Genomic DNA, 14352 nt, shown 5'->3' on the forward strand with positions numbered 1-14352 from the left:
AGTGCCGCAATAGGCTTCCACGTGTTACCGTCACTATGGAAACTGCGTCTAGTGACGTTCAGGGTTAGAGGTCAATAACACCGAGCTGCCCTGGAGAGAGAGCAGCAGCTCCCGGACAGGTACTGTTGGAATAAATAGTACCAGTGGGCCTAAATGTCAAATATGGAGCAGTTAGCGAGAAGCTAACCCGATCTGCCCGAAGATGAGTGGACAGTTCATAGTTCATAGATAATGTGTGCTCTGCCAATGATAATAGCCCTTAAAGTTGTACCAACTAGTAAAATAGTGCACTTAATTATAACTGTTTGTAAAAAAAAAAAAAAAAAAAAAAAACAGTAAAACATTACACTCAGACAATTATAACTGTTAGTAAAAAAACAACTAATAAAACCGTGCACTCAATTATAACTGTAAGTAAAAAAAAAAAAACAACTAGTGAAATAGTGCACTCAATTATAACTGTTACTAAAAACCACCTTGTAAAACATTGCACTCAGACAATTATAACCGTTAGTAAAAAAAAAAAAAAAAACACCCATAGGGACATTTTGAAGTGGCACTGAGGATGACATAGGTGTCCCTGCCCATATGAGACCAGTTATATAATAATATTATAAAAATGTAAATTATATTTGGAGATATATAGCCAGTGGGGAAAGAGTTAAGTATTAAAAAAAATGTTAAATATGTAATACACAAGATGTAATGTTATATACCTTTTATATGTTTTTAAAACTGTTATGTTTTAATTATTGGGGTATAATGTACCCTTCCATAAAGGGTAACTTCCGCATAAGCAATCTAACCTGTGAAGGTGTACCAACTAGTAGAGCAAGATATATTAAGGGGCGAGAGTGTGTTCAGAAAATGTTAAAGGTTAGTAAAAGCCTATAGAGATATTATAAAGTGGCCCCGAGGGTGACATGTATCGCTGCTCACATGAGATCAGTTATATAATAATGTTATAAAAAATGTAAAATGTATGTGTAGATACATGTTGAAGCAGTCCTTATGGATGCAGAGAAGTGTCACAAAGCATGTATTGGGAGTCTTTGTGCTGTTATAGGGAAGTGATTAGTTAAACATACACTAAGTAAAAGCTATGGTACTAAGGACTGCATCCTCAGATGCTCAGCCAGGCGTTTTGGGAAGCTGAGCCCACATTAGGCTCACCTGAAACGCCAAAGTGAGTCCTAAATGTGATTTATTCCCCACATCACCATGAACTTTCACCCACCTGTTCCCCACACAGGCACCGCCCAGGCTGACACGTGACATGCCCTGGTCTGGGGAGAGACATCCTGGGCTCAGCTGATCAGATCCCATTGTGACCTCCTGGGAGCCAGCCATGCCTTCCCTACGGGAGCGCTTCTACAACTATCTCCACGGAGACAACGTGGTCTCACGGATATTTGGAAAATTTGAAGAAAAAACCGGGATCAAAAAGACCTATCTGGCGACTGGTAAGAGGATCATTACTTAGTAGAAGATATAGGATCTACAGGAATTCGTGGAACATTCAGAAGTGATAAAGGCTGAAAGAAAAGGGGGGGATGCATCCCCCCCTCCCCTCGAAAAGGGTGCCTTGTGTACATTGTATGTACACCGATTCTATGGTTACTGTATTGTTTATTTAACATTTAAAAAAAACAGCTTCAAGTGAATTCTTTGTTGCATTGATTTTAGTGTAATCCTGTTGCGTGCATTTTCCATGTTATCCTACCTGTCTGTGGGAGGGAAATTGAGGTTAAATCGATTCTACCATAAAGAAAAGGTTCTGTCCCATTCAGGGTTGGAATCTGAGTGACTAAGCACTACCAGGGAGATTAGAGATCATTATTGAATGAGGTCCTGGACATTTTTTTTTTCTTCTCTCTATCTTGTTATAAAAAAAAAAAAAAAAAAAAGTTAAACAGTAATAGGCTTGTATTGTGAGATGTCTCTCTTGTATTTTTTTTCAGTTGGTGTTTAAAGTGGAACTGTCACTTTTCATATATCTAGAATATAGTATGTAAGTGCTGGTGATATCTGTGTATATATTGTGCATTAATATTGTTTTTGCATCTTATTGTACCCTAATATAAGAATGAAATGATTTGTGAACCCAGGAGCTACTTGAAAACGAGAGAAATCTCAATGTATCTTTCCTGATAAAATTATTTTATAAATAAATAATTGAAATGTAGAAACCTACAGTATCCTGAAACCGGGCACCTTCATCTTGGTTCCCTTTAGTTGTTACAGAAGTTGCACGTTTCTGATGTTGAACATGTTTGTGGAAGGGGGAGAGGGGGGGGAGAGAGGGGAGGGGGGTTGACACAAGTGATGTCTTTACTGTTTTTTTTTTTATTATTATTTTTTTTCTGTTTGTTTTTTAAATATGTAAGTGCAAAAGTGCGCCTTTTCTTTCTGAGAATATTTGTTTTCCCGCCACAGTCAGGTTTTCCATGCAGCTTTTGTTAAAGTATAAAAAAAAAACTATATATGCACCTATATGTTTCCCAGTAATATTACTAATTTGGGGGAGAACCAGTGTATTGAGTGTGGAGTATCAGTTCTATACATTTAAAAAAAAAAAAAAAAAACTAGCTGATACGTAAATCAAATCTTTGTGTCTGTTTTTTCTTTCTCATTTGCTGTGTGCCGTGATTGTGTCTGGACTTAACCAGATTGAAATGTTACTTGTTAAATTTTTAATGGTTTTTAAAAGAAAATTGTGAAAAAAGAAGGGTTTGTTGAAAGTGATTTTCAATGGTCGTTGTCCTTTTAAGAGATTACACGAATACACACTAAGTCCTGTTGTGTATTTTTCTGCTTTGAGAATAATGGTCTTTTATATGAGGTATGTGTGTGTGTGTATATATGTAATTATATATATATATAATCTCCTGAAAATGTGGACTTTAGACGTCTTCTGTTAAGAACATCTGCTGTAGTTGGCAGATCTGAAACAGGGTATATGTATTAGTCTGAAAAATAGTATTTGAAATAGGTCAACGTTGCATAGCCAAACATTCACTTGTAGAAAGTAGCTGCTACGTATAAATGTTGTGATTCTGTAGTCTCTGGTAATTGCGATATGACCCTCAGGTCTTATGAACTTGTCAGAGGAGGGGGGAGGGAATAGTCTGACACTAAGCCTCTAATGTGAACCTTTGGGTGCTTAAGGGGACTGATACAGGAAGGTAATTAATCCACATTAAGTGCAATTTCCTCCAATTGTTTTTGCTAATATACCTTATATCTCACAAAATGTAATAATATTCATACAGTTCTTGATAAGAAAGCAATTTCTCTGTTATGTGAAACTCATGTCCAAGTTGTTAATCTTAATATATAGTAGTGGTTTCTTTGGGTGTGTTGTGTGTTTGTTTTTAATTTTTTTTTTCAAATATTTTTTTGTTTTTTCCCTCTCCCTAGGTTCCATCTGCTCTTTAGGCCTGTACCTTATATTTGGTTATGGAGCTTCTTTGGTATGCAATCTGATCGGCTTTGTATATCCAGCCTACACATCGTAAGTCTAATAGGATTGAGCCTTTTAACAGTTTACTGAGTGAAGACAGAAGGATTACATGAGCTGTTTCAGCAGGAGGTGGGACAGACCACTGTCTCGTGTTTGGGGGCATATGGGAAGTTCAGTCCTAGTATGTAAATTATTTGTATACAATTATTTGTCTGTTTATCAAATTGTAATCTTTCCTCTGTCTTCTCCAGGATTAAAGCAATTGAAAGCCCAGATAAAAAAGATGACACCATATGGCTGACCTACTGGGTTGTTTATGGGGTGTTCAGTGTGGTGGAATTTTTTTCCGACATATTTCTATTCTGGTTTCCATTTTATTATTTAGGGAAGGTAAGGATGTTATTACAGACCACAGTGCGCAGTTATTCTGTGTTGTGTCCACTAGCTTTCACCTTATCTTTATGGGTTTTTATTGCCCAGACAGCTAATTCCTTCATGCTTTTTCTGTACTTGTTGTTCTTTTCACCCTGAATGGATCAATGCTAATGTACGTTTTTACTATTGCATATGTCTCTTACTTTCTCTCATTCTGTAATAGTCTTTTGATAGTGCTGGTTATATTTTATTTACCTCGCAGTGTGCTTTCCTATTATGGTGCATGGCTCCCTTCACATGGAATGGCTCACAAATTCTCTACAGCCGATTCATCCGACCATTCTTTCTAAAACACCATCAGACTGTAGACAGTGTGGTCAATGATCTTGGTGGTCAGGCGCTGAGCACGGCAGAAATGGTCACAAGAGAAGGTATGTGCTTTGAACCCGGTTATCATGTTTTTGTTTTGTTTTTTTAAATTATTTTAAACTTTTTGGCTTCCTCTTGCAGCGTCTTTTATCTCTAAATCCTATGCTCTCCTTTCCTCCTGTGCATCTGTGGACGCAGTGCTCCAGACTTTGACCAGCAGTAGGTCTCTTCTAAGACAAGAAGGAGGGCAGCAGGCCCTTCCTGGCACCACAGTACGTACATTAAATGGCGAGAGAGAGAGCTCAGTACAAGCTTACCTGCACACTCATTGGCTGAAAATAAAGATGTGTAACATCATCAAGGCTGCTAGCTATATTTGCCTGTCCATTCAGATCTCGCCATACAACATGTAAAAAAAAAAAAAAAGTCATATGGTAACTTATTGCCACAATATGATGATTTCTCTAGCAGTCCTTGTTGATTATTTTCCATTGTCAGCATAAGGAGACAATCCTACTTGACCTTTCTAAATCAGAATATGTAAACGGTAAAAATAGAGACCGCACATATTACTGAATAGACCACAAAGAGTTAAACCGCATTTAATAGTAGTCGGAACAGAAGGTCAAGGGTCATGAAAAACTATGTCAAGAAACATGGAGCCATATACTAAATCTATACAGCCTTGATGCATTACAACAATTTTAATCATTCATACTAATGCATAGGAAAAACATTATGATCTAATTCTATATGTGCCTGGCTCCTCTGTTTTCTATCTCTGCTACTTTGGCCTAAGCTTTGGAATTTGCTTGTTTAATTTTCCACAGTTCCCTGTTTGTGTAACACATCCCAGGATGTTCTGGACAAAATGTCTGCTGACTTTGCCTGTGTCTGTGTAGAATAAGTCTGAACTATGCTGAGCTCTTTTCTCTTGATTACTGACCTGGGTATATTTTCACATTTTCTCTTTCACCGGGTAATAATCAATTTCTGTCCACAAACTTTGTGCAGCAGATTTCTTCCATCAGGGCCCAGCACGGATTTCCCCCTCCATAGTAGCTTTATATAGCAAGTCACCATTTTGATGAGCTCATAGAATTATTGCTTAAAATACAGGTATAAAGTATGGATTTTTTTTTTTTTTTAAATCCTATTTTATAGAAATCCAGAATTCTCAATATAACTATCCATGTCAATCAAAGCATATGCAGAATACCCCGCACTAACAAGTATGGGAGTTCTGGGGGAAAAAAGTGGGTAAATCTTCACTAGCATTAGAGTTCAGTTCTGCAGCTAATAAAGATCTGTTTTTGAGGTTAGTAGATAATTTTATGAACTTTAGTAAATCTAAACAGAGGGTCAAGTGTGAGCACTCCTTCATAAAAAAATAAAAATAAAGCATGAACAAATTACTTTTTTAAGGAATCCCACAATATAAAAAAGTGCTAATAAAATCAAATAAATGAAAAGTATGTATCAATCAGAAAACCTGTATGAATGTTGTAAATCTGCTACAAAAAGTATGAGAAAAATTCCACAAAATATAAACACACCTTAGATCTATGTGTTCGTGAAAACCCAAAGGGATAATCCACTATGTGGTGTAATCAGGAAAAATGTGTAACTGTCAAAATGACCCAAATGGAATAAAGGCCCATGGTTAGGTACAATATATAAAAATAATGACCACTCTAAACATAACAGATTCTGAAAAGTAAATGAATAAACTTGCAGAAAAATATATATATAAATGTCCATTAATCTATGGTTGCAATATCAATCAAACCTTATGTACCTGACCATGGAGGGCCCTACCACAGATTCAGATGATGATAGAAGTAGACTGTAAAGATGCTCACACGCTGATGCTGTACTGGACCAAATCCAGGTCTGCCCAGAGAGCTCAACCCTCGCCGGCAGTTGTAGGCACCAGAGACCAGCTGAAATAACTTGTGTCCGCACGAGCAAGATGTGCAGTCTGGGATCCTGGTAACTTCGAAAAAGACCACAGTTATTTTAAAGAGAGATCACTATAAAATGTGGGAACCAAAATGAAAAGACCTCAAATCTACGCGTTTAGTCTCTTAAATTAGACTTATTTTTTTCAAGACCAAGGCAAAGTCTCAGTTAAGAGACAAAACTCGTCCCCTAACACTATAAGCAATACAGCATGCTGTTTTCAGGCCTAATTTTCTTTTTAAGATAGATGATCAGGCACTCAGTAGGTGCTTCAGGAGAGAGAGAGAGAGAGAGAGAGAGATGTATATCTCTTGTCGAACACAGCTTATAAGCTTGTCAGAGCCTTTAGCGAGATTTAAAAAAGGTTCTGAAGAGCTGAACGATTGCCCATGTTTGCTGTGAAGGTAAGAAACAATTGCCTTGCACTATTTTATAGACAAAGGGCCCAGGTTGTTCTTGTGTTTGGAGTGGTTCTTTAAAGGGTTACTCCAAGCAATAAGCCAGATGTAATTTTGATGTCAGGAGTACCTAGGGTACTCCTGTCACCCAGTAATGTGGCAAACAGTTTTTAGCAATGGTTAGCAATATTACCTGGCTTTCTCTGGGCTTCTGGCCTGCTCTGCAGCAGTATTTTACATGCCAAGCCTGCTGTCATCCATTGACTAGCTCATCAGCTGACCAATCTCAGGCAATGAATGGCACACTGTGCATGGAAAGCTATGCAGAATAAACATTAGCCAACCCAGAACTCTTGTTCCAGCTCACTAAATGACTTTCCAATGACGCAGCCATAGGGGGGAGCTACTACTCCCAGAGCAGAGGGGTTAAACTCTGTATGTGCAGTATTTCATAGATATATGCTGCTACAGATTTCAGGTACCATAATTGAATGGTTATGGTACTTGAAATAACTCTTTAGCATAGAGAGATTTTTTGTCATGTTGGAAGGTACTATCCACCAGCACCCATTTCTATTTCTTTATTTAACTCCTTCACCCCATGTTCAGTGGATTCAAAAAAGTATCAATTTGCAGGCTAGAAGTTGGTGAGTACCAGGGTGGTTAAAATGAATGATTTATCATTTTATTCTATTAAAGTTGATAGAGCTGTACTTTTTTATTTTATTTACAGCTATCTATGTAGGCTATATGTTTTTACAGTGTTTACATTTATATATATATATATATATATATATATATATACACAATTTCTTTTCATTGTATTTATTCTAAATTAATTGCTTTTACAATGTCATGCGCTGCAAGGTTTCTGTAAGATTTGTGATCACTAGAAGCTATTAATACTAGTATTATCACTGATGCTTGGATTTGCAGATCTCAAAACTGTGAACTAGCGTCTACAGAGAGATCATGCCTCTTTTTCACAGGCAAAGTTTTATAACCCAAACCTAAAGCTGAGAAAAAGACTATAATCCCATAGAAATAATATGAAATGTTATTATACAATTAAAACTTTTTTACTAGGTTGTAAAAAGTAAGATTATAATAACTACGAAGAATGAGAAGGCTTACTAACTACTGAATTAAACCCTGGTAAATACAATCTGATGCTTCGTCCAATCACATATTGTGCAATGGGGAGTGTAATATGAGTGACCCCCAAGCCCCTGAAACATACTGCACACCTCCCAGTAGAGGACAAGTTGAGAAAAATATCCTGATAGAGAGGCCTTCCAGTAGGGTAGACCCAGTACTTTGAACCTTTGTGCCCAAACCCCAATCCTTTTCAGACAATTGCGCCATGTTGGATTCATGCGCCATGTTGAGTCTGAATCTGCTTAGGAGCTATGAAGTAATTTGCTATGCCTAAGTTGTGCTCAAACAGAATTTGAGAAATATCACTTATTTCCCATAAAGTTCTTTTAACGAGTGATCACATTTGACTTCCACATTTTACTGGTTTTAAAGACTTTTTTTTTTTTTTTTGTTACTTGGGAGTGCTGATGGGTCACATGTCTGTATGGTTAGACAGCCTGCTGGCCTCCAGTTAATGTAAACCCCCATGATCAGTTGGTAAGGGATCATGTGGGGTGTGTATTCGCTGTAGAAGAGTCAAATGTTGCTAAACTTAAATTAAGTAAATCTTGCCTCTCAACACTTTCTCCTTATAGATAGATTTTGTTGTGTGTTCGGATATATATAATAAGTACATTAAAGTGACACTATAGTCACCAAAACAACTTTAGCTTAATGAAGCAGTTTTGGTGCACAGGTCATGCCCCTGCAGTCTCACTACTCAACTCTCTGCCATTTTGAAGTCAAATCACTATATTTATGCAGGCCTGGTCACACCTTCTTGCATATGACTTGCAAAGCCTTCATAAATACTAGGGATCGACCGATTATCGGTTTTACCGATATAATCGGCCGATATTCGGTATTTTCGGCAATATCGGTATCGGCCAATAGGGATACCGATAATACCTCCCAGGACCGCCGGGCTCATTACAAGCCCGGCGGTCCTGGGGGGGCGGGCAGCAAGCTATTACTCACCTCCCAGCAGCTCCCCAGTGTAAATCTCGCGAGACCCGCGGCCAGCTCTGACGGCCGCGGGTCTCGCGAGAGTTACACTGGGGAGCTGGAGGAGGTGAGTAAACGCTTGCTGCCTACCCCCTAACCCCCCCCCCCCCCCCACAGCTAAGCCAATGCCAATGCCACTGGACCACCAGGCAACAACAAAAAATAAAAAAAATAATTAAATATATAAAAAAATAATTTAATATAAAAATAAAAAAAAATTTTAATAAAAAATGCCCCCTCACACATACACTCTATTATTATACACAAACACACTGTGTATATAATTCATTGTTTGTATAGTGTGTGTGTATACAATGCAGTGTGTTTGTATAGTGTGTGTGTGTATATAATGCAGTGTGTGTATATAAAATGCAGTGTGTTTGTATAGTGTGTGTGTGTATATAATGCACACTACACAAACACACTGCATTATATACACACACACTACACAAACACACTGCATTATATACACACACACTGCATTATACACACACACACACTACACAAACACACACTGCATTATACACACACACACTATACAAACACACACTGCATTATATACACACACTATACAAACACACACTGCATTATATACACACACTACACAAACACACACTGCATTATACACACACACTATACAAACACACTGCATTATATACACAGTTTGTTTGTGTAGTGTGTTTATATAATTCAGTGTGTTTGTGTAGTGTGTTTATATAATGCACACTACACACACTCTGCATTATATACATACACTATACAAACATACACTATAGAAACACACACTCTCTGCATTATATAAACACACTACACAAATACACACACACTACACAAACACACACACTTTGCATTTAGTATATACAGCATTCACTTTACACACACACTGCATTCACTTTACGCACACTACCCACACACTACACAAACACTCTGCTTTCATTATATACACACACAATATTTATTAATGGGAAAATACTGCTAAATACACACTGCATCCACAACACACACTACACAAACACACACTGCATCCACAACACTCACACTACACAAACACACACTGCATCCACTACACACACACTACACAAACACATACAGCTCCCCTGTCTAAACACACTGCATCCACTACACGTGGCATGTATATTTTGTGCATTTACCTTTAGAAATAGTTTTTTATTTTCCAAAATGGTAAATGTACAGAATATCGGCAAATTATATCGGCTATCAGCCTGAAAGTTCACAGAGTATCGGTATCGGCTCTAAAAAATCAATATCGGTCGATCCCTAATAAATACTTTCAGTAATGAGAGATCTAATGTTTAAACCTCCTTTATTGCACAGTATGTTTCATTTAGAATTTCTCATTTCATGCTCTGTTAATAGCTTGCCATACCCTACAGGAGCTTCCTGTGTGTGCTTAAAGTTCAGTTTGCAGAGCAGGAGATAAATGATTAAAAATGCAGTCTATAGAGTCACAACCAGGGGAGCTAAGGCTTCATAAACAGAAATAAAGGTGAGTTAAAGGGACACTATAGTCGCCAGAACTACAGCTTAAAGGACCACTATAGGCACCCAGACCACTTCAGCTTAATGAAGTGGTCTGGGTGCCAGGTCCACCTAGGATTAACCCTTTCTGCTGTAAACATAGCAGTTTCAGAGAAACTGCTATGTTTACTTTAGGGTTTATCCAGCCTCTAGAGGCGCTTCTCACTGTAATTTTCACAGTGAGAAGACTCCAGCTCCATAGGAAAGCATTGAGAAATGCTTTCCTATGGACTGGCTGCGCGTGCGGCTCTTGCCGCGCATTCGCATTCAGCAGATGACGGAAGAAGAGGGAGCCCGGCGCTGGAGAAAGGTGAGTGTTTAACCCCTTCCTCTGCATCCAGCCCGGCGGGAGGGGGACCCTGAGTGTGTTGGCACCCTCAGGGCACTATAGTGCCAGGAAAACAAGTATGGGAAGTATGGAAAACAAGTATGTATACAGCATTCATATGCTTGAGTATTCATATGCTTCTCTGGTTTGGTGATTGTGGTGTCTGCCAGAGTGCTTGGAGTCCTCCGGAAACGCTAGGAGCATCCTTTAACGGAGGTACCTAGTCGGGGTGCCCGTCGATCCGTTACACAGTGCTTTTCCCATTGAAAAGCATTGGGTTGGCCAAAAATCATAAATTATCATAATGTCCGCAAGTAGGTGGGGCCGCTGCCGGCAGACTCTCACGGCACTGAAAGTAAGGTAATTTTTTTTTTTTATTACCTATTAACCCCTTAAGGACACATGACATGTGTGACATGTCATGATTCCCTTTTATTCCAGAAGCTTGGTCCTTAAGGGGTTAAGGGGATTAACCGGGAACAAGTCACCTAAATAGTGTTTTTAACACTATAGGGTCAGGAATACATGTTTGTTACTGACCCTGTAGTGTTCCTTTAACTCCTAAATGACAGAGAATTGATCAGCAAGACTACAGGCGCATGATCTATGCAGTAAATCTGCTTCATTAAGTTAAAATAGTTTTTTATATCTATAGTGTCCCTTTAATCTGTTTTTTTTTTTGTGTGTGTGTGTTTTTAATGCATGCCAGTATGTAAATATGATGTATAACGGTGTTATTCACTGTCTTATGTTTCTTGATCTACATATAAATTTGTATTTTTTTATATATATTTTTTTTTCTCTCCACCTAGCATGCAAAGGAGCAATAATCCATTCCCTGGAATCTGAAAAAAACAAATGAAATGTGTTTCCACCACCTTTAAAGCCTGAAATGTTTTATTTGTCTGAAACCAATTTTCCTGCAGGTTGATCCAAAGCCATGCTTTTTGTTCATTAGATTGAGGCCCTGTTGTCTAGGATGTTTTTTCATTGCTTAAGCATATGCTGCAAAATACACACTTGCATAATGTTGTGCCCAGTATATAACTTCTGTATTACCTCACAGAGAGGCAGGCTTTACTCCGCTATTATGAAATTATGATTAGAGATGGTTTCTTAATAGACTGTGCCTGCATATTACATAAGTACAAAAAAGCCATGTTAGACCATTAACACTTCTGATCCTTAATACAGCTGCCACCTTACGAAACTGTGATATTGTTTAACTGCCCAAGGAATGTGCATTACCATGCTGTGCAAATCCATAATTAAAAGTCATGATGTATTTGTATGTTTGTAGTTCTTGGTATACATTTAGACCATCCCAGTGTGTATTTAGGGGCACTCCAAAAATATTTTCATTTAAATACCACTTAAATACAAACTGTGAAAATTATTTCAAGCTATTGTTGAATTACAAATACCGGTAAATCCCATGATACTGTTTGAAAATATCAGAGCATTATATGAGAAGCTTAATTTGGAGTTGTGTAATTGTTTTTTGACAGATGTAAGTTTTTAAGATCTCATCTGTCCTCTTACAGGAGTAGCTATTCCTACGAAATGGTAATTTGCAATGAACCTCTTTTACAGCCCTGCCTTTATGTCAAGCTTTCCTTATAGTTTAGCTTGCTTTTCATGGGTCCAGTAACTTTTTATAAATCCAGATAATTAATCCCTCCTCTTCCACAGTCCTAGTCTTTATGAGGATGACCAAGCTTTTTGACAGATGCAGTAGTACACCTAACTCTGGCTGTGAGATCTAGTAACTCTCGGCTTGCAAAGTAGACCAACTCGCAAGCTCCTGATTCTGCCATCCAAATAGCCATGATTAATTTTTATATAATCTTGTCTACAGAACAGTATCCCCTCCATCTATTACCTTGTGGGTGCTAGATACTGAATCTGTTGCATAAAAGCATCAAACATATGAAGAACTGTGTTGAATCTTACATCATGCAATTGTAAAGTTATCTTTTCGTGGGTATTCATTTCAAACCTGTGTTTAAAAAAAACTTTAAAAAAACTAACTATATATTTACAAGATACATTCCGCAATCTTGGACAAGTTCAAAAATGTTTTGTTTATAGTAAAAGGTTTAGCCCTTACCAGCATAGAATCCAAGATTTGTTTTTTTACAATTCTTTTTCTTACTCTGCTTGAGTAATGACATTATTAAAGTGGAGATGTCACTTCTCTGGAAATTTAACTGAATAGTATATGTATATTTCATAACTATAGGGGATAAATTAACATAATGTTAAAGTTACATTTCCTCTTTAGAATTTCTAGGTTACAACATGAATTTAACACAGTTTAAAGGGACATATTAGTCACCAGAACAATTACAGCTTATTGTATTTGTTCTGGTTAGTAGAATAATTTGCTTCACGCTTTTTGCAGTAAACATTGTTTTGTTGTTGTTGTGTTTTTTTTGTGTGTGTGTGTGTGTGTGTGTGAAAATGCAGTGTTTACATTACAGACCATGGATAACTCCACTGGCCACTCCTCAGAAGACTACAAGTGGTGCTTCCTGGGGCTGTGCTACATACTGTGCGCTACTACCATTTAGTGTCTCCACCCTCTGCAGGCAGACACTGAAGTTTCCTCATAAGGATGCATTGATTCAATTCATCTCTATGAGGGGATGCTGGTTGGCCAAGCTAGGAAAAAAAATCCTTCTTGACCCCAGAATGTCAGTCAGATTTATCCTTGGATCAAGCAGTTATTTCCCTACATTGAAAGATTATATCCTTGAATATTTTGTTTTTGCAAGTATGCATCCAGTAGCTGTTTGAACATCTGTATGGACTCTGATAAAACCACCTCTTCAGGCAGCAAATTTCACATCCTGATTGTTCTTACAGTAAAAAAAACCTTTCCTTGGCCTTAGACGAAATCTTCTTTCTTCCAGTCTAAACGCAGGGCCTTGTGTCCTATGTAAAGTCCGGTTTGTGAATAGATTTCCACACAATGGTTTGTATTGGCCCCGAATATATTTGTATAATGTTATCATATCCCCTCTCAGGCAACGTTTTTCTAAACTAAATTGGGTTACATTTGTTAACCTTTCTTCATAGCTGATATGTTCCATTCCTTTTATTAATTTTGTAGCCCGTCTTTGCACTTTTTCAAGTGCCATAATATCCTTCTTTAGAACAGGTGCCCAAAATTGCACAGCATATTCCATTTGTGGTCTTACCAGTGATTTATAAAGAGGCAAAATTATATTCTCGTCCTGAGAATGGATGCCCTTTTTCATGCATGACAATACCTTACTGCTGATTGACATTGCACATTGGTGCATCGTTTGTTGTCTATAACAATTCCCAAGTCCTTTTTGTGTGTTATCCCTAATTCGCTTCCATTAAGGGTATACGTTGCTTGTGTATTCTTTATGCCGAAGTGCATAACTTTGCATTTTTCAACATTAAATGTCATCTGCCATTTGAGTGCCCAGTCCCCCATTCTATCTAAATCTCTCTGCAGCAAAGTAATATCTTGCTCACATTGTATTATTTTACAGAGTTTTGTGTCCTCTGCAAACACTGAAACATGACTTTTAATGCTGTCTTTAAGATCATTTTATAAACATGTTAAATAGAAGGGGTCCCAGAACAGACCCCTGAGGGACACCACTTGCCACCTCTGTCCAGCTTGAAAATTTACCATTAATGACAACTCTTTGTACTCTGTTTTTAAGCATTTTCATCTGGACCGATTTCCTTGAGTTTGAACACTAATCTATTGTGTGGAACTGTATCAAGTGCCTTGG

General features: G+C 37.7%; 1 protein-coding gene across 3 annotated transcripts; it reads left to right on the top strand.

Moving 5' to 3' along the window:
* Nucleotides 1–72: 72 nt before the first annotated feature.
* On the top strand, nucleotides 73–12033 carry REEP6 (receptor accessory protein 6). 3 transcript variants are annotated; one of them, XM_063455514.1, is made up of 7 exons: nucleotides 73–119; nucleotides 1253–1463; nucleotides 3421–3514; nucleotides 3715–3853; nucleotides 4101–4269; nucleotides 4349–4479; nucleotides 11389–12033. In XM_063455514.1, exons 2-7 carry the CDS (start codon nucleotides 1349–1351, stop codon nucleotides 11404–11406), a joined length of 666 nt encoding a protein of 221 aa, XP_063311584.1. In that variant the 5' UTR covers nucleotides 73–119; nucleotides 1253–1348; the 3' UTR covers nucleotides 11407–12033. The 3 variants fall into 3 exon arrangements, with proteins under 3 accessions (XP_063311584.1, XP_063311585.1, XP_063311586.1); XM_063455515.1 differs by having other exon boundaries at nucleotides 4406–4479; XM_063455516.1 differs by lacking the exon at nucleotides 4349–4479.
* The last annotated feature ends 2319 nt before the right edge of the window (nucleotides 12034–14352 follow it).

This window comes from Pelobates fuscus, chromosome 5 (genome assembly GCF_036172605.1).
Source record: "Pelobates fuscus isolate aPelFus1 chromosome 5, aPelFus1.pri, whole genome shotgun sequence".
Taxonomy (NCBI): Eukaryota; Metazoa; Chordata; class Amphibia; order Anura; family Pelobatidae; genus Pelobates; species Pelobates fuscus.